The sequence below is a fragment of the Helicoverpa armigera genome, chromosome 2, assembly GCF_030705265.1.
Source record: "Helicoverpa armigera isolate CAAS_96S chromosome 2, ASM3070526v1, whole genome shotgun sequence".
Classification (NCBI taxonomy): domain Eukaryota; kingdom Metazoa; phylum Arthropoda; class Insecta; order Lepidoptera; family Noctuidae; genus Helicoverpa; species Helicoverpa armigera.
This window is the reverse complement of record NC_087121.1, coordinates 7,520,677-7,541,753: the sequence shown is the minus strand read 5'-3', so window position 1 is coordinate 7,541,753 and position 21,077 is coordinate 7,520,677. Positions and strand designations below refer to the sequence as shown.

The 21,077-nt window shown below is 35.3% G+C and overlaps 4 protein-coding genes and 1 long non-coding RNA gene across 10 annotated transcripts; 2 read left to right on the top strand and 3 right to left on the bottom strand.

Moving 5' to 3' along the window:
• Positions 1–833: 833 nt before the first annotated feature.
• LOC110375700 (uncharacterized) lies at positions 834–2,129 on the top strand. Its single transcript, XM_021333941.3, has 4 exons — positions 834–993; positions 1,506–1,636; positions 1,720–1,849; positions 1,952–2,129. Exons 1-4 carry the CDS (start codon positions 933–935, stop codon positions 2,110–2,112), a joined length of 483 nt encoding a protein of 160 aa, XP_021189616.3. The 5' UTR covers positions 834–932; the 3' UTR covers positions 2,113–2,129.
• Positions 2,130–2,134: 5 nt separating this feature from the next.
• LOC110375671 (inositol polyphosphate 5-phosphatase E) lies at positions 2,135–11,558 on the top strand. 4 transcript variants are annotated; one of them, XM_021333899.3, is made up of 11 exons: positions 2,135–3,316; positions 3,415–3,534; positions 3,690–3,818; positions 3,901–4,058; positions 4,307–4,579; positions 5,530–5,630; positions 5,928–6,053; positions 6,508–6,625; positions 7,667–7,805; positions 8,126–8,222; positions 11,153–11,558. In XM_021333899.3, the coding sequence occupies exons 1-11, from the start codon at positions 2,664–2,666 to the stop codon at positions 11,240–11,242; spliced, it is 2,004 nt and encodes a 667-aa protein (XP_021189574.2). In that variant the 5' UTR covers positions 2,135–2,663; the 3' UTR covers positions 11,243–11,558. The 4 variants fall into 4 exon arrangements, with proteins under 4 accessions (XP_021189574.2, XP_021189564.2, XP_021189591.2 ...); XM_021333889.3 differs by having other exon boundaries at positions 7,658–7,805; XM_021333916.3 differs by lacking the exon at positions 3,415–3,534 and having other exon boundaries at positions 7,658–7,805.
• LOC135118049 (uncharacterized) lies at positions 10,777–16,376 on the bottom strand. Its single transcript, XM_064038977.1, has 9 exons — positions 16,131–16,376; positions 15,889–16,011; positions 15,692–15,796; positions 14,743–14,897; positions 14,228–14,389; positions 13,823–13,929; positions 13,469–13,580; positions 13,224–13,354; positions 10,777–12,048 (listed from the first exon to the last, which is right to left on the bottom strand). Exons 1-9 carry the CDS (start codon positions 16,296–16,298, stop codon positions 11,867–11,869), a joined length of 1,245 nt encoding a protein of 414 aa, XP_063895047.1. The 5' UTR covers positions 16,299–16,376; the 3' UTR covers positions 10,777–11,866.
• Positions 12,446–13,212, bottom strand: LOC135118054 (uncharacterized). The gene is made up of 2 exons (XR_010277330.1): positions 12,942–13,212; positions 12,446–12,679 (listed from the first exon to the last, which is right to left on the bottom strand). It is a non-coding gene; the product is annotated as an uncharacterized LOC135118054 (long non-coding RNA).
• A 399-nt stretch (positions 16,377–16,775) lies between the features above and the next one.
• On the bottom strand, positions 16,776–20,710 carry LOC110376888 (26S proteasome non-ATPase regulatory subunit 12). Of its 3 annotated transcripts, none has more exons than XM_021335526.3 (9): positions 20,581–20,710; positions 20,432–20,501; positions 20,030–20,146; positions 19,645–19,757; positions 19,130–19,508; positions 18,609–18,832; positions 18,101–18,257; positions 17,559–17,722; positions 16,776–17,172 (listed from the first exon to the last, which is right to left on the bottom strand). In XM_021335526.3, the coding sequence occupies exons 2-9, from the start codon at positions 20,489–20,491 to the stop codon at positions 17,034–17,036; spliced, it is 1,353 nt and encodes a 450-aa protein (XP_021191201.3). In that variant the 5' UTR covers positions 20,492–20,501; positions 20,581–20,710; the 3' UTR covers positions 16,776–17,033. The 3 variants fall into 3 exon arrangements, with proteins under 3 accessions (XP_021191201.3, XP_021191218.3, XP_021191210.3); XM_021335543.3 differs by having other exon boundaries at positions 20,622–20,681; XM_021335535.3 differs by having other exon boundaries at positions 20,614–20,680.
• Between the last annotated feature and the right edge of the window lie 367 nt (positions 20,711–21,077).

The window sequence follows — 21,077 nt, the reverse complement described above, 5'->3', positions numbered from 1 at the left end:
CAGGCAGTCTGTAGCGCCTACATTACTGGTCGGTGTAACTCCGTTATCGGCTGTGAAACCGGTAATAACATGGGAATCGATTACTCTGACTGGATCTCTCGCAGTGACTGAGGTACGGCCAGTGAAATAGCAATTAAGATAAACACCGGCCACAGGCCTGCCATCTGCGGCGGCCTAACTGGGTTCCAGGTTGACTTAACATGATTTATTTACAAGTCAATTGGAATTGATAGGCACAGAAGTATAAGTACTATAAGTAGGTACCTATATGTACCTATTTGCGAAAGTTGCTATTAGCCGTACCTACTTACCTACCTTTAAAAGCTTCTGGATTCTGCTTACAATTTCTCGCACACGGAGAAAAGCTGTCCTATATGTAGGTAGTTCTGATATAAGTACATCCCCCTGTAAATTATGTATCTACTATCTGAATTTAATGGCGATTTTTTTATTTACTAGTACGACTACTTTTAGATTTAGTAGTGTTGGGCGAGTTCAGGAATTCTTGTTTTTGACAATTGAGTGTTCAGCATTCAGGCAATTTATGGACTCCATGGTCTACATCAGTTTTGGAAGAATTTGGTAGTTGAGTCAACTAAGTTGACTGTAGGTATCTACCTACTAGGAACCTTATACTTTACCTTTACAATCTTATAAGTACCTATCAGTTGCAACATGCATCGCAATTGCAATGTATTGTACGTATTTTAAAAATACCGGCGTTTTTAAAGGACTACATTTAATTTTATCAATTAAAATCAAACAAAAATAAAAATACTTTGATAGTGATCTCTGATTTCATTCGAATTAAAGACAAATACGAATAGATTAGATAAACACTGCATTGTTCGATTTAAAGAGGTAATGAGTGCTATCGAAAATATGATTAAGTACGCTTGATACAGTGGCGACGGATTGTTTATTTGCGCAAAATGGATTTCCAAATAAAAATAGTGTTGTTTTTTGTTGCTTGTGTGTTTGGTGGAACCACAGGTGAGTTTTCATCAGTGATTTTCTCTTATGAATTTACTTAGACCCTTGCCAAAGATCTATCTATTTCCGGACATAATTTAATATAACTTCTATTACCGTTTGTGACCCAGGTTCGTGAGTCAGGGAACCCCCTGTAAATCTTATCATACTTACGTCAGTAGTAAAGAAACAGCCTCAATGTTTACCAATGTTAAGTAGGTACTATAATTTCAGCTATTACTGAAAAGTGAGCAAAAGTATTCCAGGTTCTTCCACAGTTAAGGGAACATCTCTTTCTCAGGGGGTCTCTTTGGTAAATAAGTTTTTTTATGTAAGTACCTAATAGCCCTTTTGTGTACATGTGTCCTACTTAAACTTGTACTTACGTCGACAAAAAATTGATACCTAGGTACATTTACTGGGGACCTTAATTTGCACCTGAATCAAGTTTGATGGGTCACATACATAAAGCTGGTACAGACAATGCAATTAGACGGTCCTTCAATATGTTTTCTTTTTATTTTTTATTTTAGGTCAATTGCGTTGCTACACCTGTAGCTTTTCATCAGTGGACTCCAATCAGGATTGTCTCGTCATAACAAATGACACTAACACTGTTGACTGCCCGCATACATATTGTACCATTTTGAGACAAGAATATGTGGTACGTACCTATTCATTGTTTTGGTACTTTCATGGCGTTTTTCCTACTAAATTGCATAATAATTTGATAAACCCATTTTTCAGGATCCTGTAGGTGAAGTCGCTAGTTTTACACGTGGCTGTTCAAGCCAACCTGATTACCTGAACCATGAAATAATTGATTCTACCTTCAGGACATTCTACAGGGCCTGTACGAGTGACCTTTGCAATATCGGTAGGTGACTGTTGCTCTTCAGTAAGATAGAAGATAGATGTGTGTTGTTGCCAGTACTATTAGAATACTTGTATCATGCATTTGTTTTATTTTAATTCACAGGTAACGGTATACAATCAGTGGTCGGCGGCAACTTATCTCCAACACGTGAATACAATGGAAAGAACCTCCTCGTACCGGGTACAGGTGGCGGCTCAGCTAACATAAAAATAAGCTTTTTCATTTTAATTCTAAGTGTATTTTTTGTTATGAACATTACATAAGCTTTCTTTTACAGTAACTTGTATAATATTGTCTTTTAATTACTACTTCTACCAAGTGACCTACCGCTCTTATACCTAATGCCCCCTAGTCCTACACATGGCTGTCTACTGTGGACTAGGAGATGTTGATACATGCATTATTTTCTCTTCATTTTCAATCCAAAGTAAAATTATTATGACTTAATAACTTGTTGGCGATCTTTCGATCTATCCAATAGGATTCAAATAGGTAGGTACTAATATTTATGTTTTTCAATTCTGTAATCGTAACTGTTGCCATGACGACTGCATTCATGCATGAAGTTATCCTAGAGTTAATTTTAGGTGGTTGATTATTAAAATATTTGGCAATTTTTTGCGTTATTGATTTTATAGGCAGTAAAAGGTGTGTTAGAAATCGAATATCAAGGTGTTCGGAACGTATCAGTAAGATTTTGACAGATTCCTTAGCGCAAAATGTCAGTGTAGAGCGTAATAGGTTATGTTGTCTATATTTAGTAAAAATGTAATTAGTAACATAAATTATTAGTTTTGTTGGTTAAAAACCAAACATGACAACTTCACCCACAAAAGCGAAGCAAAAACTGTCACTGCGAAAACGCCTATTTGTAAAAAAATCTCCGAAAGTTGGATGCTTCGTCGATACGGATTCCAACGATGAATACGGGCAGTCCTCATCGCGACCGATCTCTCCTGCTGATCCCTTCCTAGCTCAAAGTGCTCACAGTGCGGATCACAGCATAGAAGCCCCTCACGCTCAAAATGTATCATCAGAACCTTTGCTTAACAACGTTAGTCATAGCGCGACAAATTCCCACAATGATGACGACAATAATCCAAAGTGTTGTAGAACATTCTTCAGACGGTCTCGCCCTAAAAGTCTGGTCGACAACCACCTTTCTAAAGAAGACGCACGTTCAGTGACTGGAAGTCCAGAGAATAATTCCAACAGTATCAGTGACCAAACAATTTGCTCTCAAACAAAATCTGAAGAAATACCTAAAGCTACAGTCAAGTTTCCTAAAAGTGATGATGCTAAGAAATGTTTTGAACATTCAGGATCATTTGAAGGAATCAAGCCAAAGAGCAAATTATTTGTTAAGAGATTATCGGCTGATCATTTGATATCTACTGAGTCGAAGCCCTTATATCGCGCGTCATCCCCGGAAAGTGACAGGAGTAGTTCTTTAGATCGAAAAAGAAGGTAAATTATATTTTATTACTTTTAATTAATCTGGCATACTCCTTGATATACTCCTTGTTTATGGTGTTGGAAACATTTTTTATTTTTGTGTGCACTAGGACTAAGTCGACTATTGCAAGGTCATCCTCGCGTGCTGGAAGCACTGACAGCTTAGCTCGTAACTCGCTGCTTGCTGCTCAGGTGCTGCGTCTCATTCCCACACAGGAGGCTCGAGAAAGGTTATCTGTTGTTTATGTTGTTTGCTGTAGTTATTAGTTCGGTATTCCTTCATTTACATTACCTGTAGTACATTAACTTCATAAGTTCAAAAGATTATATGTTGTTTTTTATTGTAGTTGATGAGTTGTTAATTGAATTCCATGTTTTATTTCAGGAACTACCTATATGGGCGTTTAGCATCCCACTCCCTTCTAGGTGCGGCAGAATTAGAACATGTCTTCCCCGATAGGGAAGTAAGAATATTTGTAGGAACATGGAACATGAACGGACAACCACCACCAAAGTAATATTGCAATTATATTTAATAATTTATTTCATTATTCTGCTATACAAGCAGTCACTTTATATTTTCTTCTGTTATACAGGGAACTTGCCGATTTCATATTCCCAAATCAAGTAACTCATGTACCGGATATATTTGCTATCGGTACACAAGAGTCGTTCTCTGAGCGTACCGAATGGGAGATCACTATACAAGAAGTATTGGGACCATCACATCTGTTGTTACATTCTTATTATTTAGGTAAGCTGTTGTTTGATGAACTATTAGCAATTGATAAGGAATGTGTGGTTTTAATATATTAGTCATTATTCACTTTTATATTCCTTCTCACGTTTCTATTGAATACAAATTATGTCTTGTACAAGCACACAGCTACATACATGCCTTAACTGTCAATAAAAAAAAAAAACAGAAAGACCAACATATTTCTTAGCTTATCCTATGTCTACCTAAGATCGCTTGAAATTCACTTTATTTTTCTATTCCAGGCACAATCCACTTAATGATATTCATAAGAAGAGACCTAATTTGGTTCTGTTCTCTCCCTGAAGACGCAAGCTTGTCTGTCAGACCTGGTACAGCATTTCGTACTAAAGGCGCTGTCGCTATTTCCTTCGCATTGTTTGGCTCCACATTTTTATTTGTGACTGCCCATTTGACTGCACATCAAGAGAAGGTCAAAGAACGAGTGTCTGATATCAAGAGGATAATTAGGTCTATCGATTTGCCAAAGAATTTGCCTTGCAGGCATAAAAGTAAAGGTATGAGTCATTTATTTTTCCACTATGCTTACTAACATTGAATGTGCGAAAATAACAATGTCCGTCGCGGTTTTACACCGAAATTACCAAACCGTGTAAATGAAACTGGGTACATAGGATAGCCTTGGGCCTAAAAAAGGACATAGGCTTCTTTTTATTCAGGTGCAGAAAGTAGTTATCTATGATGGACGTAGGTAAAACCGCGGGAAACAACTAGTTTTATACACTAGGAACTTATCATTCAGTTCTTTTGGCACGATTCCAAATTGAGAATCGAGTGTTAGTGTTCAGGCATCGGCTTAAAAATTGCCTATGTTGCCGTAAGCGAATCTATATTTAGATACATACATTGTATGACGTAGATATATTTCCGATAGATATAATTTTAATTTCAAGGAGATGTGAAATAGATTCGAAGTAAAATGTTCATATCCAAGACAATTAGCTATTGTACTGAATAGAAAATGCGTACCTAATTATACATTATCAATCACTCTCCTTCCGCGAAACCTAGGTAAATATTGTTTTAACTGATAAGCTATCAAGTTCCTTTCTGCTATCTTTGTTCAAACGTGTATTATGAGACGTCAGATTGATCGTTTTATAGGTATTAAACATAGTTACTTGAAAAGCTATTGTAGGGAAAATTAAAATACAATTTTATGATATAGGTAGGCATGACTCATGTTATTTAGATAAGGAGATGAAAATTTTTGCGGTACCTTGTCGAGCTGCGACCGCGCGACATTTTATGGTTAATTGAAAAGCACTTTTATTGTTATGACCCTAAGGCTGACTATCGCGTCTCTTTAGCGACGAATTGGTAGGAACCTTTCATCTTACTAGAAATAAACTAAGTCTTCGTGTAACGAAGAACTAGGGTTAGGTGTTGTATTGTTTGATTACCATATTTCTTCATAATTAAGAAGTCAAAATAATTTTTCTTTCAGATGTGACAAACAATTTCGACTATGTATTTTGGTGCGGAGACCTGAACTTCAGATTGGGAGAACCCAGGGCTGCCGTGTTGCGGTGGATAGAACAAACACAGGTAATATCTATTCTTGATTGTTAATTAATTGCAAGAACATTTGATTAAGTTAAAAAGTGCCTTTGATTATATAAATAAAGAAAGAGCATATAATTGGAAGGCATTTCAGTAAAAAACATGACTCTTGTTGGTTGGATACAAAGAGAAACAATTAATTTGAAATACTTGAAAAGATATAAAACTTGCAAATAAACTTAGGTAACATTATTTTCCACATATATAAAGGAAGTTTTATATAAAAAAACCCGCTCGTTTATAACTAAAATAAATATAACTTGATATTCGTTTGGTTTCTAGTTCCCGTTGCCTCATCACCTACCGCACGGCTTGCTCCACGCGGACCAGTTAACGGCTGTACTAGAAGACGGCGCGGCTTTCCGCGACTTCAGGGAAGCTCCCATCACCTTTCCGCCTACTTATAAGGTATTTGCCTATTTGGATTTATCTACCAAAAAAATGATTAATGTTTATTAGAACCCATCAACGAGTCCCACCTAGGATTCCTAGATCAAAACCCAAAATTCCGGAAAAAAAATAAAAAAAAATATGAAAATTTCTACTAACTTGATCTTTAAAAAATGTGAATGGTTTCACAATGGTGAGATTGTGAAACCTTCCAATATTTTTTCCCGGCAAAGATCTATATTTTTGGACAACCTTCATATAGCAAACCTCATCAAAAATTTCTTCTTCCAATAACCTCTGGTACATAGAGATATTATGTTAGCAGAAGTCGTCAAGAGACACAAGAGATCACGTATTATCAACAATACCCTTTCAAATGGTACAAGATTATAGCACCAAAGCCACTTCTACTTCCATATAAATACCTACATATATAAGTCTTAAGCCTGCTTATTATTACTTATTGTTCCAGTATGACCCTGGCAGTCAACAGTTTGACACATCGAGCAAGCAGCGAGCTCCGGCGTACACAGACAGAATATTGTACAAAGCGAGGTCAATGACCTCTAACTCATCCTCTGCGTTTTCTGGTGAGCTTCTGTCTTTTATTTATTGTCATGTACGCATAATGTTTCATACGATACTCATTTTATGATTTATTTATATGTTTGCTTTTAATTCAACAGAGACGGTATTCGTGGTCAAGTTTAATTCATTGTTGTAATAAAAAAAATGTTTTTAACATATTTTTAGTGAACATAGATTTTCAGACATTCATCGCATCTAGCTACAGGTGTCCAGCAGGGGGTTACTTTGTTTATAATAAGTACAAGTTTTGTTAATAATTCCTAACAGCATGACTATGTTAAATTGAAGGGAGGAGTCTGTCCGCTACAGCGCAGCATAACATACCATGCATCGTAAATGTGAACGTGTATGTCTGCCTTATTAAAAAAAAAATCATATGGATTAATTATATGGTCATGGTATTGTAAGGTGTAGGGGACAGACTCCTCTTTAAATTTTATTGATCTAACATTTTTAACTAAGTCGTAAGTTAGAGCCTTAACAACAACACTGAATGATATTATCTAACGTTACGCAAAGATAGCCGCGTTCTTTCCTTATACCTTTCTGATGCTTCGATTGATCTGGCAAAATATGACCAAAATTAAAAATTTCTTTTCACATACAGATTAACCTTTAAATGCAATCTGCATGCAGTCCACCTTGGGAAATTTAGTTTTTCTGCACAATTTATTTGGCATACATAGAAAATTACCTAAATGACTAATTCAGTCCAATCTAAGTTAGCCGTCTGAAAAATGTTGCGCACTAAAATACAAACAATACAAAGGATAAAAAGAGTGGCGTAGATAAATTTACTTATGGCCAGAAAGGTACGCCCGGCCGGCCGTAGAGTAATCCGTCAAATTCCAATTCATATAGATTGTCAGCCGCACCTTCAAACAGACAGACAGACCGGGAAGTGACTCTGTTTTATACTATGTAATGTTAGTGACAAAATATGCACCTTGATAAATAAAAGCTAACTTTTAGAACAAAACAAAACACAACTTTCACCTTTTATATAACATCATCGTTTGATTTTGACACGTAAGTTGTTTCAGGGTTGCGGCGCATCAGCGCAGTGCCTGTCACCTCGGGCGTCAAGTGCTTGGCATACAACTCCGTGCAGTCGGTTTGCACGAGCGACCATAAGCCTGTATGGGGACTGTTCTCTACCATGCTGAGGCCGGGGACTGATGTGTAAGTAGATTTATTTTAAAATTATTTAAGAAAATTGACCTCGGGCGTCAAGTAGCTGACTTATAACACAGTTTGTACGAGTACTCGCAATTCCGTTTGAGAACTGGAATTGAAAAAAGAATGACGAAAGATTGGATTTGGCACAAAAATAATGGGGAAGTGTCAGAGCATATTCCCAAAATCAAACAAAAAGGCCCTTGATTTCTTAGATATATGTGTATTAAAAGTGCCTGCAAAAACGTATGGAAATCGAACCAAAGTGCCACATTCCTATAAACACACAGTCGGTTAGTTTTAATCACTTTTTTTTTTTCTTATAGTGTACCTTTGGCTGCGGGTTTATTCAACCGCGAAGTGTACCTGGAAGGTATCAAGCGCCGCCGCGCACTGCTCGACCACGCGCCCGGCACCTCTGCGGTATGTAATGTTCAATAACATTAACTCACGTTATTATACAATTACATCAATTTTTATGTTCACGTCTCGATACTAAAATGTTTGAAAAACCAATCGTAAACTGTACCCAATGTATTAACTTTTAAATAGTAGTCCAACCTCCTTGATTTTCGAATGTCTTTTTCCTGACCAATGGCCTTTTATGGCCAGTAACAAATAGTATTGCGTTTACCAAAGAGGTTTATATTTTTGTTGTTATACTTTTTATTTACACTTTTCAAAATGTTTTATTTGTTATTTATTTATTATGTCCTAAGTTAGAGTAAGTGGACAGATGTGCAATGTTCAAAACGACGATTTACATGTTTATATTTATTATTAGGTTTAAAATTTATTATGCTTAATTTAGTTTTACTTTTGTAATGTGCTCATTCTGAAAACGAAAAAGACAAATCTAGTCAGTATAATGAAATGCATCAGTATTCCTTACAATAATTTTAATGACTATTAATTATCCTATATTTTCACGTAGCTCGACATTGTTTAACATATTATATTCTTCATATATTATTGTGCTGTAAACGATTGATATACTTTGGCTTTAGCTTAGCAATAAAAAATACGTAGAATATTATTTCGATGTGTAGTGTTATCCAAATCCTGTTTAGAAAAATGAGCTTTTATTATAAACATAAAACGTAGGTACGTATCGTGGAGTTTCTAAAACAGTACATAATTAATTAAAATATTTCCTGCCTTAAACCACTGTGTTAATACCGTCGAATGAAGTGTTAAGAACATTTCTCAGAGTTAATAAAACTATGTTAATTAGGTGCTGTGATTAGTATTCGTCTAGTCTGATGTCCATTCCAGTTACCGTTGTAGTCTCGATGTTCTAGAATCGTTTGTGTATCTGTCGTTACCATGTCGTGGACTACACTTTATAATACTTGATAGTTGTATGAATTGATCACATTTCATGAAATGATTCTCTGCCTATTAATCGCATCATTGTGGTATGGCCAGATCAATTATAACGAAACGTTTCTTGGTAGATGTTCATGAAATTGACAAGTTTATTTGATAAATCATTCATTTTAGTACTTGAACTTCGCCTGATGAAAACTGACTGAAGTTCTTAACATATTCTGGATTTTCATGGAATATAATGTGCATGACAATGTGTTTACCATTTAATAATCTTACCAATAAAAGTTCACTCCATCATGAAATGCGACCATTTTATAAAAGTATCAAGTGTTTAGTGAAGTAAGCAAGTGTCCGATATGGGCACGACATATCTATAGTTATATAGTGTCAAGATCTCACTACGTAATAAAGGTTCCAATTTCGACTTCAAGGAGTAGTCGCACAAATGAGGCGCAATATCACGTCCAACGTTTCGTCCTTCGATTTGTAGTAAATATTTGAGATCTAACAGCAATTATTTCAACTAAGGAATAATTCATAAAGTTATATAGTAAAAATAAAACGATTCAGAAGAAACGTAACTTGTTCTCACTATAATTTGTATTGATACTGAGATTATAAACAAAGGCATTAAAGAGATATTTTCACTTTTCCAAATTATTTGACTTGTTTGTGGTAATCATATAATTAAGGTTTGTTATTTATAAATTATGAATATGTAGTCTCTTTGGGTGCCAGTTTAAGATACTGCCAAACCTAGTATCAGATATTTCGTATTATGTATGTATTACAAATTTCTTACCGACCAATAATATTCGTGTTTTTAATGAAACCTAGAATAAAATGTCCCGGTCTTAGATCAGTGTGACAAGAAAAAAAATTAGAATGTTGTAGCAGATTTGGTGTTATAAATGTGGGATTAATAAAATAAAAAGTTGAGTGTTTAAAAGTATTTTTTCATAACTTTTCGAAAAGTAGTCTGATAGATGAAGTTTAAAATTCGACTGTGTAGTTGGCCTAGACATAGAATTTGTATTGTCAATTGTCTGACTGTCTAGGTAAACATCTAAATTATGATTATGAGGTCGCCAAACTATACTTGGCATTTTCGAACTTTTTGAACCAGCTCTTTTAACAGCATGCGAATGTATAAATTCATTTTAAATTAAGTATGATTGACTAGTTACTTATTTCTCTCCGGGTGTTAAATTAAGCTTTTTTAATTAATCACTAGACCAATGAGAATTCCATAAAATCATTCTAAGTAAATCAGTCTGTCTTCCATACTTGTACGTAACATATTTATACATTATTTGAATCGGGATCGTTACCTGAAATCTAGGCGTCTACAAACTTTATAGGAATTGTGTATTCAAAATTTTGTACAATCGCACACATAATGCTAATGTTGTCAGGCCAAGTACCTTCTATGAAGAGATTAAATCGACGTCATGGACATTATGTTTGCGACTGTACGTTACGTATTCTTGTGTATTATTCAAAATGTAAACTTTTTTAATCATTACCAAATTTTCTTACTTTAATATTAGTATCTGCTTTTGCAACATATAACACTTATTTTAGCTTAAATGCTGTAGTTAATTAAATTTTAATGTCGCACAAAATATCAAAATTCACGTTTAAATTCGTTTCCACTTCTTTATTTAATAAATATTAACACAAACGTAGTTATAGTAAGAGGCTGGTTGATACATGATATTCGATGAATAAAGTACAATGTTTTATAAGAATTTTATATCTACATACGTCATATTATTTTTCTGATATACACGTTTGGTCTACATAAATGTGGAAAGTACGTGTAAAACCGCGATGAAAATCTCATATCCATAATACTGTTGTATACGAACGTACATACTCCTACATGTATACCAAATATGTATAAGAGACAAACAGAGATAGTATATTGCTAATAGTTTTTATTTTGTACAAGGATTTTTTTCTGTAATACTTAGTTAGCTGAACAAATTAGTTATAACGTTGATTTTTACTTTGGATAGGTCCTGAGAGGGGAGATGACTGCGACAGAATATTTACAAGCAAGAATTCTGAAACATAGTGTTCTATGCAACATCTTAAATATAAGGTGAACTGGGTATAGGGCTCGTGAATGCCTAGAAATATAAATATATTTTTTTATTTATACAATCTTGCTTGATTGCTGAATGGTTACACAATTGAGTACAGTATTATGCCTATTCGCTAGCGCAATAGTCAGTAGATTTTTGTCGCAGTTATCTAGTCTTTATTTATTAATTGAATTGGTTATGATTTTCATTCAATGAAATAAAATGTATTGTCATTATTGTGAATTATATTGCTAGTCCATATTTTATAGATATACTTAAGTTATAACTTACTTAAGTAAAAAATGTTATGCTAAATATAGTTAACTTTCCTCGCTAATTTAGTTTTTATTTAACACTAACCGTTTAAACGTCAATATAATAAAAATCCTTTCCACCATTATTTAGGTAAGGTTAAGAAAACAACAAAAATTACGCACACATCAATTTATTGTTATTACTATACTAACACACACATAGTAATGCAATAAACAGTGTCATTGCCAGTTCAAAAAATACAAAACACGTCACGTTTTTCAAATTTCGAATTTGTTTTCAATTCGAATTTGAAAATGTTGCTATATAAATAAAATTAAAAACAACTACATCATCATCCTGCCATTATCCCATACATGCTAAGTTATTAAATTACGCAGTCTTTTCTCTAGTAGACTGAACATTATTGTAATGCCATTCTACACAAGCGGAGCCCTTAACGCCGTTGATGTCCACGGTACACCATCGCTCATAGAACTTAGCCTCCCTGGACTTGCCAATGTAGAATATTTCCTCGTCTTCAACCTGTACTTTTACTGCATATGTTTGGTGACCTACAAATAAAATGCGGTTTAAGAATCATTTTAGAACATATTTTTTGTTATACATTGAACCTGTTTCAATATCAATTTCTTACTTTTTAAACGTGACACAATGTTCCGTGCCTTATTTGTGACCATGAGACAAAGAGCAAGAGCTAAGTCTTCAGAATTAGGGTAGACTGGGTACAGTTGTGCCAATTTTCGTTTGATCACCAATAATTTTGATATTTGACTAATTAGCTCGCAGAAAAGGAACTTGTATCGCAATTTGTACATTTGTGTACGTAAAAACACTCATATATTGTTCCTTAATACAATGTATTACTCATAAGATCAATTTAAAAAAAAATGGGAAAGTGTCACAACCGGCCACATACCAAGGGCGGTTTGTGACATGCATAAACATATATCAAAATGGTCTATAATATCTTTTATTGTAGAAATGTTTAACATAATAAGCTTACAAACATAGTTTTAACAATCAACAAAACAACATTTGCTCTGTTCAAACTTGTAGCTGTAGAAAGGCTTGTAGCTTGAGCTACACGTACGAAATCCCTTGTTTCACTTCTTCATCGGCATCTTTTTATTTTTTGATATCACACTGCGCTCTTTCGGTCTTCCGCAAACGTATCCTGGATATCTAAAAGCAAAAAACAATAATATGAGATTTATTATATGTAAAGATATTCGTCACAACCGTACCCAAAAAAATTGACACAACCGTACCCAACGCATCATTTTGAAAACAAAAAATCGCCATGATTTTGCCAAATACTTTACGTAAAAAGAAATCACTTGTAATTAAATATTAATATTCAACTTTTAAAGAAAAAAATAACATGATAATCTATCTGTATAAAAATAACAGTAATTAGGAAACGAAATCGAACAAAAATACTTACTTTTGATTGTTGAAAAGCAATGTGGGCTCCTGCTTACGTCAACGTCGTGCGCCGGCTAACGCAATACTGGGGAACGTGTTTAGGCTTGTGAGCCACGTCTTTCTCCCTCACAACCTCCCCCGTTTTACGTATAGTTTCGTTACAACTGCGACTGTCACTACCGTACCCTGGCACAACCGTACCCAGTTTACCCTACACTTAAATTAATTTCAGCTTTTAATTTCTTAAAAAGAAAAACATATATTCATTAAGCTAGATAAGTAAACCTTTTAACAGACTTACCAGCTTCGAAAGTAAATCCGTAATCTTTGGGCAAGATCTGATTTTCACCGTGTTGGTACATTTTAAAGTCACTGGACTGTACTGGTAACACAGCTTGGTCTGATTGACGGCAGAGGTATCCGATAGTCAGACTGAAACAAGAGGTTGACGTATTAATAAATATCTAGCATAACGATCCTATGATTATGCAATGTTTTTTTCTTCTTAATGCTGTTTAGGTACATTATTTTATAACTTGAACTTACTGCGATAAAACAGCAGGTTGGCAAACTGTGCCAATGGCTAAGCAGTCACCATTTTCCAAGAACATAAAATGGTAGACGTAACGGTGGAATGTACGCCAGTCACGGAACGGTCCTAAAAGAAATATCATCATCAGAATAATCTTATTTCTGAACATCGAGAACAAAAGTACCATGGAGTTTCTTGCCCGTTCTTCTCCATAGGAAGCTACTTTGGAATGGGCAACTAGGATCAAACCTATTTATAATTTTTGACATTCATAAGTTCTTGTAAAGGCCTAAATGAAATAAATGATTTGACTTTGAACTAGATATATGATCCTACCAAAATTCTCAGAATATGTTATGAATACTTACCAAAACTGTGATCCCTAACACATGGTATGTTGATAGAGTGTTCCTTGCCGTCGATGGTGACAGTGCCCTCTATGACACCCATTTGTTCGTAATGTGTTTGGTGTAATCTGAAAATTCAAACAACTTTAGTAAGTAATCCGGTGGGTAAGTTCCAGTAGACAAAGATACTTCAAGAAGCTCAATAAAAACAATTTATGGAAATCCAATTAAAAGTGGAGATTCTCTCCAGATTCCTACTTGGTTCATATATTGTACCAATCACCTTTGTAACCGACTCCAAAGAAGCGGTCCTCAATTCCATTATTTTGGCAAATAATAATAGATACTAAACTAAACCAGAAAGAGAAAGCCTTACAAAAAAGTTTACCAATATCTCTCTATATCTATATATTTGTAAGTTCTTACTTTTTGAGTAGCTTGAAGTAGCCCCTCGACCATTTTTCAGTAGCCATGTCTCGTGCTAAACCTATAGGCGACATCTGAGTGTCGTAGTTGAAGTGTGAGAACACCGCGCTCCATGTTAGTTCGGCTTCTACTTTCACTCTCTTCTCCGAATCGTTCCTGGGTCTGTAATAAAATTAAAGTAAATACTGAGACATATTCGTCCATTTAAGAATAAAATGTAAACACTCCTTAATGAAATAAGTAAGATAAGACCAACTGCAACACAGGTGTGTTGGATTATTGATATTTACGGTCTCATATCTATACTAATATTATAAAGCTGAAGAGTTTGTTTCTTTGAACGCGCTAATCTCAGGAACTATGGTCCGATTTGAAAATTTCTTTCAGTGTTAGATAGCCCATTTATCGAGGAAGGCTATAGGCTAGTTTTACCCGGTACGGGAAGTAGTTCCCACGGGATGCGGGTGAAACCACTGGCAGAAGCTAGTTTCAGATAAAATATACACTCCACTTACTTCATTTCACCATTGTAAGTCAATTTCCAGGTTCTCATAGGAATAAAGTTGACAACTTCAAGGCCCTTTATTCTATACAGGCCCTCTTCGATCGTCACTTGGTTTTGGTAAGTGTCGGGTAACTCCGGTGAAAGAAGGAGCTCTTCCCCTTTGACCTGTATACATATTTGATATCAGTAAATTATATCCATTCGACTTTGTAATTAGACATGGTTCTACGAGGCAGATTTTCCCGTTCAGGTAGGTACTTATATTTTAACAAAGATTTTTTTGCTGACTGGACCGGTTTATTATAGCAATCAGATTTATCTACACGCTATAAGTATCTACATAACAATTTACGCTGCACCTTTTTTAATTGCAATCTGAACAGATTTTTAGCTTTGATATCTGAGAACATTAATAATCCGCTACATATTATAAGCTACGGCCCCAAAAATATGAAAATCACATGTTAAGCCGGTCGCTTAACTTGATGGCTTTATGACCTGATATGCGATTGATTGTAACTACTGTGATATGATAACATTACCAATATTTTGTGTGCAGTATCTACCTGTGTCCATGGCAATGGTCTTTTTATTCGGACTTCGAACTTTGTAACATACAATCAAGATAATATCCATGATATGACAATTTTTTCACTAAGGATGTGATCTTTAGATTATAGGTTGATACTAAATAGGTATTAGGGTCAATTCACACTGAAGGAGCAGCGGCCGGCAGCGGCCGTAAGAGCACGGAAAATGTAAGAGCGCGGCGCGGTGCGGCGCCGCGCGGCGCCGCGCGGCCCGCCGCGCTCGCGCTCAATCCCTTGCAATTTCGGCCGCTGCCGGCCGCTGCCGGCCGCTGCTCCTTCAGTGTGAATTGACCCTTAGTAGGTATGTATACATTTAAGCTAAGGATAAGATATGCAATTTTATACAAGTGCTCAGAAGCTTATACAAACCTTCAAGTATAAGAAGGCATCTACGACATTCTTGGGCCTCCTTGCAATTCCGCAAATCACTGCATCACCCTCTTTAGTGCCATTGAAATACACCGCATCGATGGCCTGTAAACATTTTATTTTTTCACTATAAATTATGTTCAGGATAACTCAAGGAGGATGAACATCATATATCAAGTCTATGGTCTCTTATTTACCTGTTCGTAATCCCCTAGATAATACTTGTTTTCGAGAACCACATCTTGTTTATGAACGTGCAATGTCCCATCGCAGCTCTTGCCGACTTCAACCGCAAATTGCCGGGTGAGGTGATTTTTTAGCTACAAAAATAAATCTGTTTAGGCTTGACGATAATTGTATCCTGAGGACTATAAGGGACGATATATAGGTGTGGTTGTAAGTTCAGTATAATATTAAAATAAGAAAAACTTTTACATACCTGTCTAAACCTCAAAACCGTGTACATAAATAAAAACTTCAAATAGAAGAATTTATTTTTCTGTTGATACACGCCAAATAACGCCGGCTTGTCCGGTTTATTTAGTATCTTGAAAAATATCACTAACCCTACCGGGATTAGTAAAGGTAAAAGTATGGCACACAACATTTTGACTATATTATTTTAGCTATTTAATGAACCGGCTGCAATAACTACGGGCAACTAAATGATAAAGTTCATTTAATCAATTACCGTCTCGTCTCTTTACCTATCTTATCGTGCTTGGCTGATAATTAAGCGATTTGGTAACAGAAATAGGATTTAAATTAAATTACTCATCCCTAAAAATTACGACGGATTTATTGCAACAATAACTGAAACCTTTACCTTATATATATTAACAAATTATCGATAGCACGCCAGTAGTCACGAGCCATTTTAGTGTTGTTATAATCAGTTAATGGCGTTAAGATGTTGGTTGCAGTAAATTGCATTAATTTTTGTACAGAAAAAAAGTTTATAACGGCTACTATAAAATCATCGTAAGAACCTGATAGCGTAACGTAGATAGCAATTAGGTATTATATCCATGAAATATAACATAAACTTGCATGAGTAACGACAGAAAGAAATAAAAGAATAGTATAGAGTTAAGTATTTATTCCAAACTTATTTAAAAGTAAACATCTTTAAAATAAAATGCGCAATAATTATTACATTAGGTTTCAGATTAACGTTTACGAAGTGACCGTCAACTATCTCTTGACATCAATACAAAACAAAATATTGTACTACAAGGACCTATAATCATTTTCACACAGTGAAATGAACTTTAATACACTTTGTAGTCTGGAAATATTTTGAAATACGTTGACTGTGAAAAAAATGTATCTTGTCTATTATCTATTCAGCCGTTGCAAGGAGGTGTTTATGCACGCATTCTTCTTTGTTGATGAGATGCGTCGTCTTGTTGACAAGCTGCATCAACGTGTTGAGGTTGTTCGACCATTCGTTGAGGCGGTCTGACGCGTCCATGTTCAAGCTGTGAAGAAAAACAAAAACTTTAGAACATGGCCACTGTAATACTTTACATGATACATGGAATTATAAAATATGTATAGATAGAGTGAATTCTGACTTATGCTATATGGAATTATACAATAATATTAATTTAATTACTTAGTACATGATTTTCAGCATAAAGAAGTAGCAAACATTTACGGACGAAAGTTTGGCTTGTTAAAATGACGACGAAATTTGAAAATGGCTATCACAGCAAGGGCAGCAATGCAGGGTATTGGGAATCATATTGAAAGGTTTTTAACATAAACATGGAATGACATAGAGGCAGGGGACTGATGGACGGATTGTGTTCATAGATAAATTGGCTAGAAAAAAAATGATCATCGTCTTTTTACCACTATTTACCTGAAATGCACAACACCAGCCGGTCGGTCGATCTTAGCGCGAACCACGCCGCTAACAACGAGCTGACTGAGAGCCTCTTCCGTCTCCGTCTCGCTCAAGCCAAGCAGCTCGCTCATACGCTTCAGTGTAATGCGAGTGTAGTACATTGACATTATACGGATATTCTGGAATAAAACATAAAGGTACATTATTTTTTTTTGTATTTAGGCTCGAAGCGATTACAGGAACATAATTTTCTATCTCCTTCATATCATATTAGAACGCCGATAAGAAACATGTGTTTCAACTTCCTCATATTCTCTCATATAACAGTAACACCGCCAGCTACTTGTCTCGGGGACTATTAGAATATAATTTAGAAAAAACATCACCAAAGGTAAATAAAACCTGCAATGTGATGTCAGCCTAAAGACTTCGTTCTGAAAACTCACAATAGACAAAGTTTGAAAGTGTCTATGCCAGAATTCACCAACTTGCACATTTCCTACTCAACTAACTATGCACGATAATGCACATACATAAGTTAAGCTTCTACAACTTACATGTTCAACAACCCTGTTCTTAAGGTCGTTCCAGCGCTCCTGTCCCTTCTCATCGGCCGCGTCGAAGTACGGCGTGCCGCGGAGCATCTTCTCGTAAGTGGTGCATAGAGTGTTCCATCTGATGATTTCTGGGTTGATGAAGAGACCTAACAGTTGTCTGTGAACAAATAAATAAAAGGATTATTATTGAAAAAAAATATATTAAGAAATCTTAACTATTTATTATTCATGTAGTTTTTCGATCTTTTATGCGATAATTCGAGAGTTGTCACTGTACAAGTAATAGGTAGGCTGGCTGGCTAAGATTGGGCAATCTGTAGAAATGTACTGAATGCAAAGACTCGCCCATGTCAGTTGCCAATTGTGATTTATGCACAGAATAATAAGCTAAACAGAATCTGGAAGTAAAAACTTAATAGACGTTCTATGACTACATACCTTAGCATTCCCAAAAAATTATGACTATGAATTCATCAATGGTAAAATGGTATAAAGAAAAACAACTTACTTGTAGTCAGGCAGTTTATCCAAGTCTTTGTCCTCATTAACCCTATGAGTAAGGTCAGCCTGTTCATTGTCATAAGGAGCTAAGATCAGGAACACGACGCTACCAACGAGCGCGTCAGATCCGGCCGCTTGACCGAGTGCGCGGAAGTGACGACAGACGGACAGGTACTGGCCGTTGTGTTGGTCAACTGCTATCATTAGGCGGTAGAACTTCTCTTTCAGTTCCTGGGAAAATTATAATAAAGTTGATATTATAAGATTTTTTTGGTAAAATAGCTAAGTGGTTAAGTGCTTTTTTGTTTTAATTTATTTCAACTACCTAGTTGTATTGAGTAGTTTCACTTTCAACATTAAGGTATCTGTATCTGTAGCGCCTGATCCCTCTGTTGTCTCAGGTTTCCATCCAGTCTATGGTTGGCTATGAGAGTGAAGGAATAGGTAGTGCACTCTGCACGAATGATTGTGCCCTATAATATGGACTTCATCTGTATGCTAAAATTCTACAGTGTCAAAAACAATTACCGCAGTATCTTCCTCCTCAAAGAATTTAGTGTTGATCTTCTTTGAGATGATTTGTGTGCGAATATAATCCTTGATGTTAAGGCACAGCCTCATTTGTTCCAAAATCAGTTCCACCTTCTCGCGTTTATCCATGGAACCGTATGTCTCAACCTGGAGCTCCTGAATGATCTTAGCGGCTTCCGCTGCATTACCTTCTTCTTCTCTGATCTTAGCCAGGATGTGTGTAAGCCTGGCCCTTTCAACTTCAACATAAATTTTACCCTCAGTAATAGACCTCAAAGTTTCAATAAGTTTTATCTTTGTTTCCTTATCTGGTGTCTTGTCTACGTAAGTGCAGCATTCTTGAACCATTTTCACTACAGCTTGTTTCAGTTGTGATCTAAAAGTTCAAAACCTGCTTTAGAACTGAGGAAAATTACACAGTTGCATTTTTTTTAATGTCTAGAAGAAATTACTACTTGGTACTGCTAAGCTTAGTACAGGTTAAGGAGGTTTCATTACTTCAAGATGCTTACCTCCTTTTAGACAGGAGAACTACTTGATCATTGAGTGCAGACCAATTTTTGGCTTCATAACAAATCTGCACAATAGCCACTAAGATCCTGGCTGTTGAAGCCATGTCAGCACCCTAAAAGGTTATAGAAATATACAAATTATGTAAACTATGTATAACACAGGCTTAAGTATTATACAAAATATTTCAAATAATTTTGTGTGTAAAGAATACCTTTACTATGATGGAGCATTATATTATCTTTTTTAATTTTTAAGTATATAATATTACTTAAAATTGGGTCAGTGGGTCATCTTAGGGGTAGTTGAAATACATAAATACTATAGCAGTCAAACAAAGGAGTTTTGGCAAAAGTTGTTCATATCAATACATAAACAATATCTTACCGTTCTTGTTTGTTTTTCTAGAGCCAAAAGCTGGTCAATGGCTTCTTGAACTTTTCCTTTGGATGCCCATGATTTCCAGAGTGGTATCTTTTCATCACAGGTGGCACTGTAGTCCACCTGAAAAAGAAAATATGTGTAAAAATAATATGTTTCAACACTAAAATTGTACTCTCTTGTTATGTATGAACTCCAATCCTCATTTAGCTACAAAACCTCGCTGTTTTGGTTAGAAACTTGTGGTAAAACTTGCCACACATCATATCAGAATAGTGATGACTGGCAGCTACTCCTTACAACAGGGTTTTTATCCAAATATGAAGCATTTGGCTAGGTAACTTTTATAACATGTAGGTGCTATTGTCATAGCGGTACTGTAGTTCAAGTTGTTAATCGTGTACTTACTTCCATTTTAACTATTTTGCCGCTGGCATCAAGACTAGTGATATCGCCGTTCGTCGACATTTTTACAAAACTGAAACAAGAAGAGGTTCGTCAGTGTAAAAGTAATTATACAAATATATTATAATTAAGTACTGTGTTTGCTGAATTACTTTATTTAACTGGAAATAAACAACGAAACAAACTTTCTAACTTCGAAATAATTCCTGGGTAATGCAAACTCACGATTATGACAGACAACAAATGACAATGACCTGACAGATCGATCACGGACAATAGATGACTTGACAGTTTGTGAATAGAAAATCTGGTCTTTTGAGCAATTAAAAATATATTTCAAAAGATGCTAAATTTTGAATATTTTAATCATTCAATGTTTTATCTTGTTTTCAAACGTTTTTTTATAAATCTTCGTCAAAGCAAAAAAGTAAAATAAATTCTAACAATGGTGAAGTTGAAATGTTGGAAGGCACAGCAATATTGCGCATTTTAAAGACCGTCTAAGAAGCGCCTTATTTTGTAGAGTTCGCATTGCGAGGTTGCCAGCACATTTTATTTTCCAAAATTAAATTAACTTATTTTAAGTGATATGATATGATTTTTAATGATTTTGTGAATTCATTTTTCTCATGCGGTGTTATGAGGAGGT

Bases quoted from the DNA above. Each gene is read 5' to 3' on its own strand.
- LOC110376888 (XM_021335526.3), bottom strand. From the start codon at position 20,491: ATGTCGACGAACGGCGATATCACTAGTCTTGATGCCAGCGGCAAAATA. The intron at 18,258-18,608 runs GTAAGTTGTTTT...ATTTGTTCACAG, and splicing joins GATAAACTGCCTGACTACAA to ACAACTGTTAGGTCTCTTCA. The intron at 17,723-18,100 runs GTAAGTTGTAGA...GTTTTATTCCAG, and splicing joins AGAACAGGGTTGTTGAACAT to AATATCCGTATAATGTCAAT.
- LOC110375700 (XM_021333941.3), top strand. From the start codon at position 933: ATGGATTTCCAAATAAAAATAGTGTTGTTTTTTGTTGCTTGTGTGTTT. The intron at 994-1,505 runs GTGAGTTTTCAT...TTTTTATTTTAG, and splicing joins TGTGTTTGGTGGAACCACAG to GTCAATTGCGTTGCTACACC. The intron at 1,850-1,951 runs GTAGGTGACTGT...TTTAATTCACAG, and splicing joins GAGTGACCTTTGCAATATCG to GTAACGGTATACAATCAGTG.
- LOC135118049 (XM_064038977.1), bottom strand. From the start codon at position 16,298: ATGTTGTGTGCCATACTTTTACCTTTACTAATCCCGGTAGGGTTAGTG. The intron at 15,797-15,888 runs GTAAATAAGAGA...AAATGTTTACAG, and splicing joins ATCTAGGGGATTACGAACAG to GCCATCGATGCGGTGTATTT. The intron at 13,930-14,227 runs GTAAGAACTTAC...TTGAATTTTCAG, and splicing joins TACTTCAAGCTACTCAAAAA to ATTACACCAAACACATTACG.
- LOC110375671 (XM_021333889.3), top strand. From the start codon at position 2,664: ATGACAACTTCACCCACAAAAGCGAAGCAAAAACTGTCACTGCGAAAA. The intron at 3,317-3,414 runs GTAAATTATATT...TGTGTGCACTAG, and splicing joins TCTTTAGATCGAAAAAGAAG to GACTAAGTCGACTATTGCAA. The intron at 4,059-4,306 runs GTAAGCTGTTGT...TTTCTATTCCAG, and splicing joins GTTACATTCTTATTATTTAG to GCACAATCCACTTAATGATA.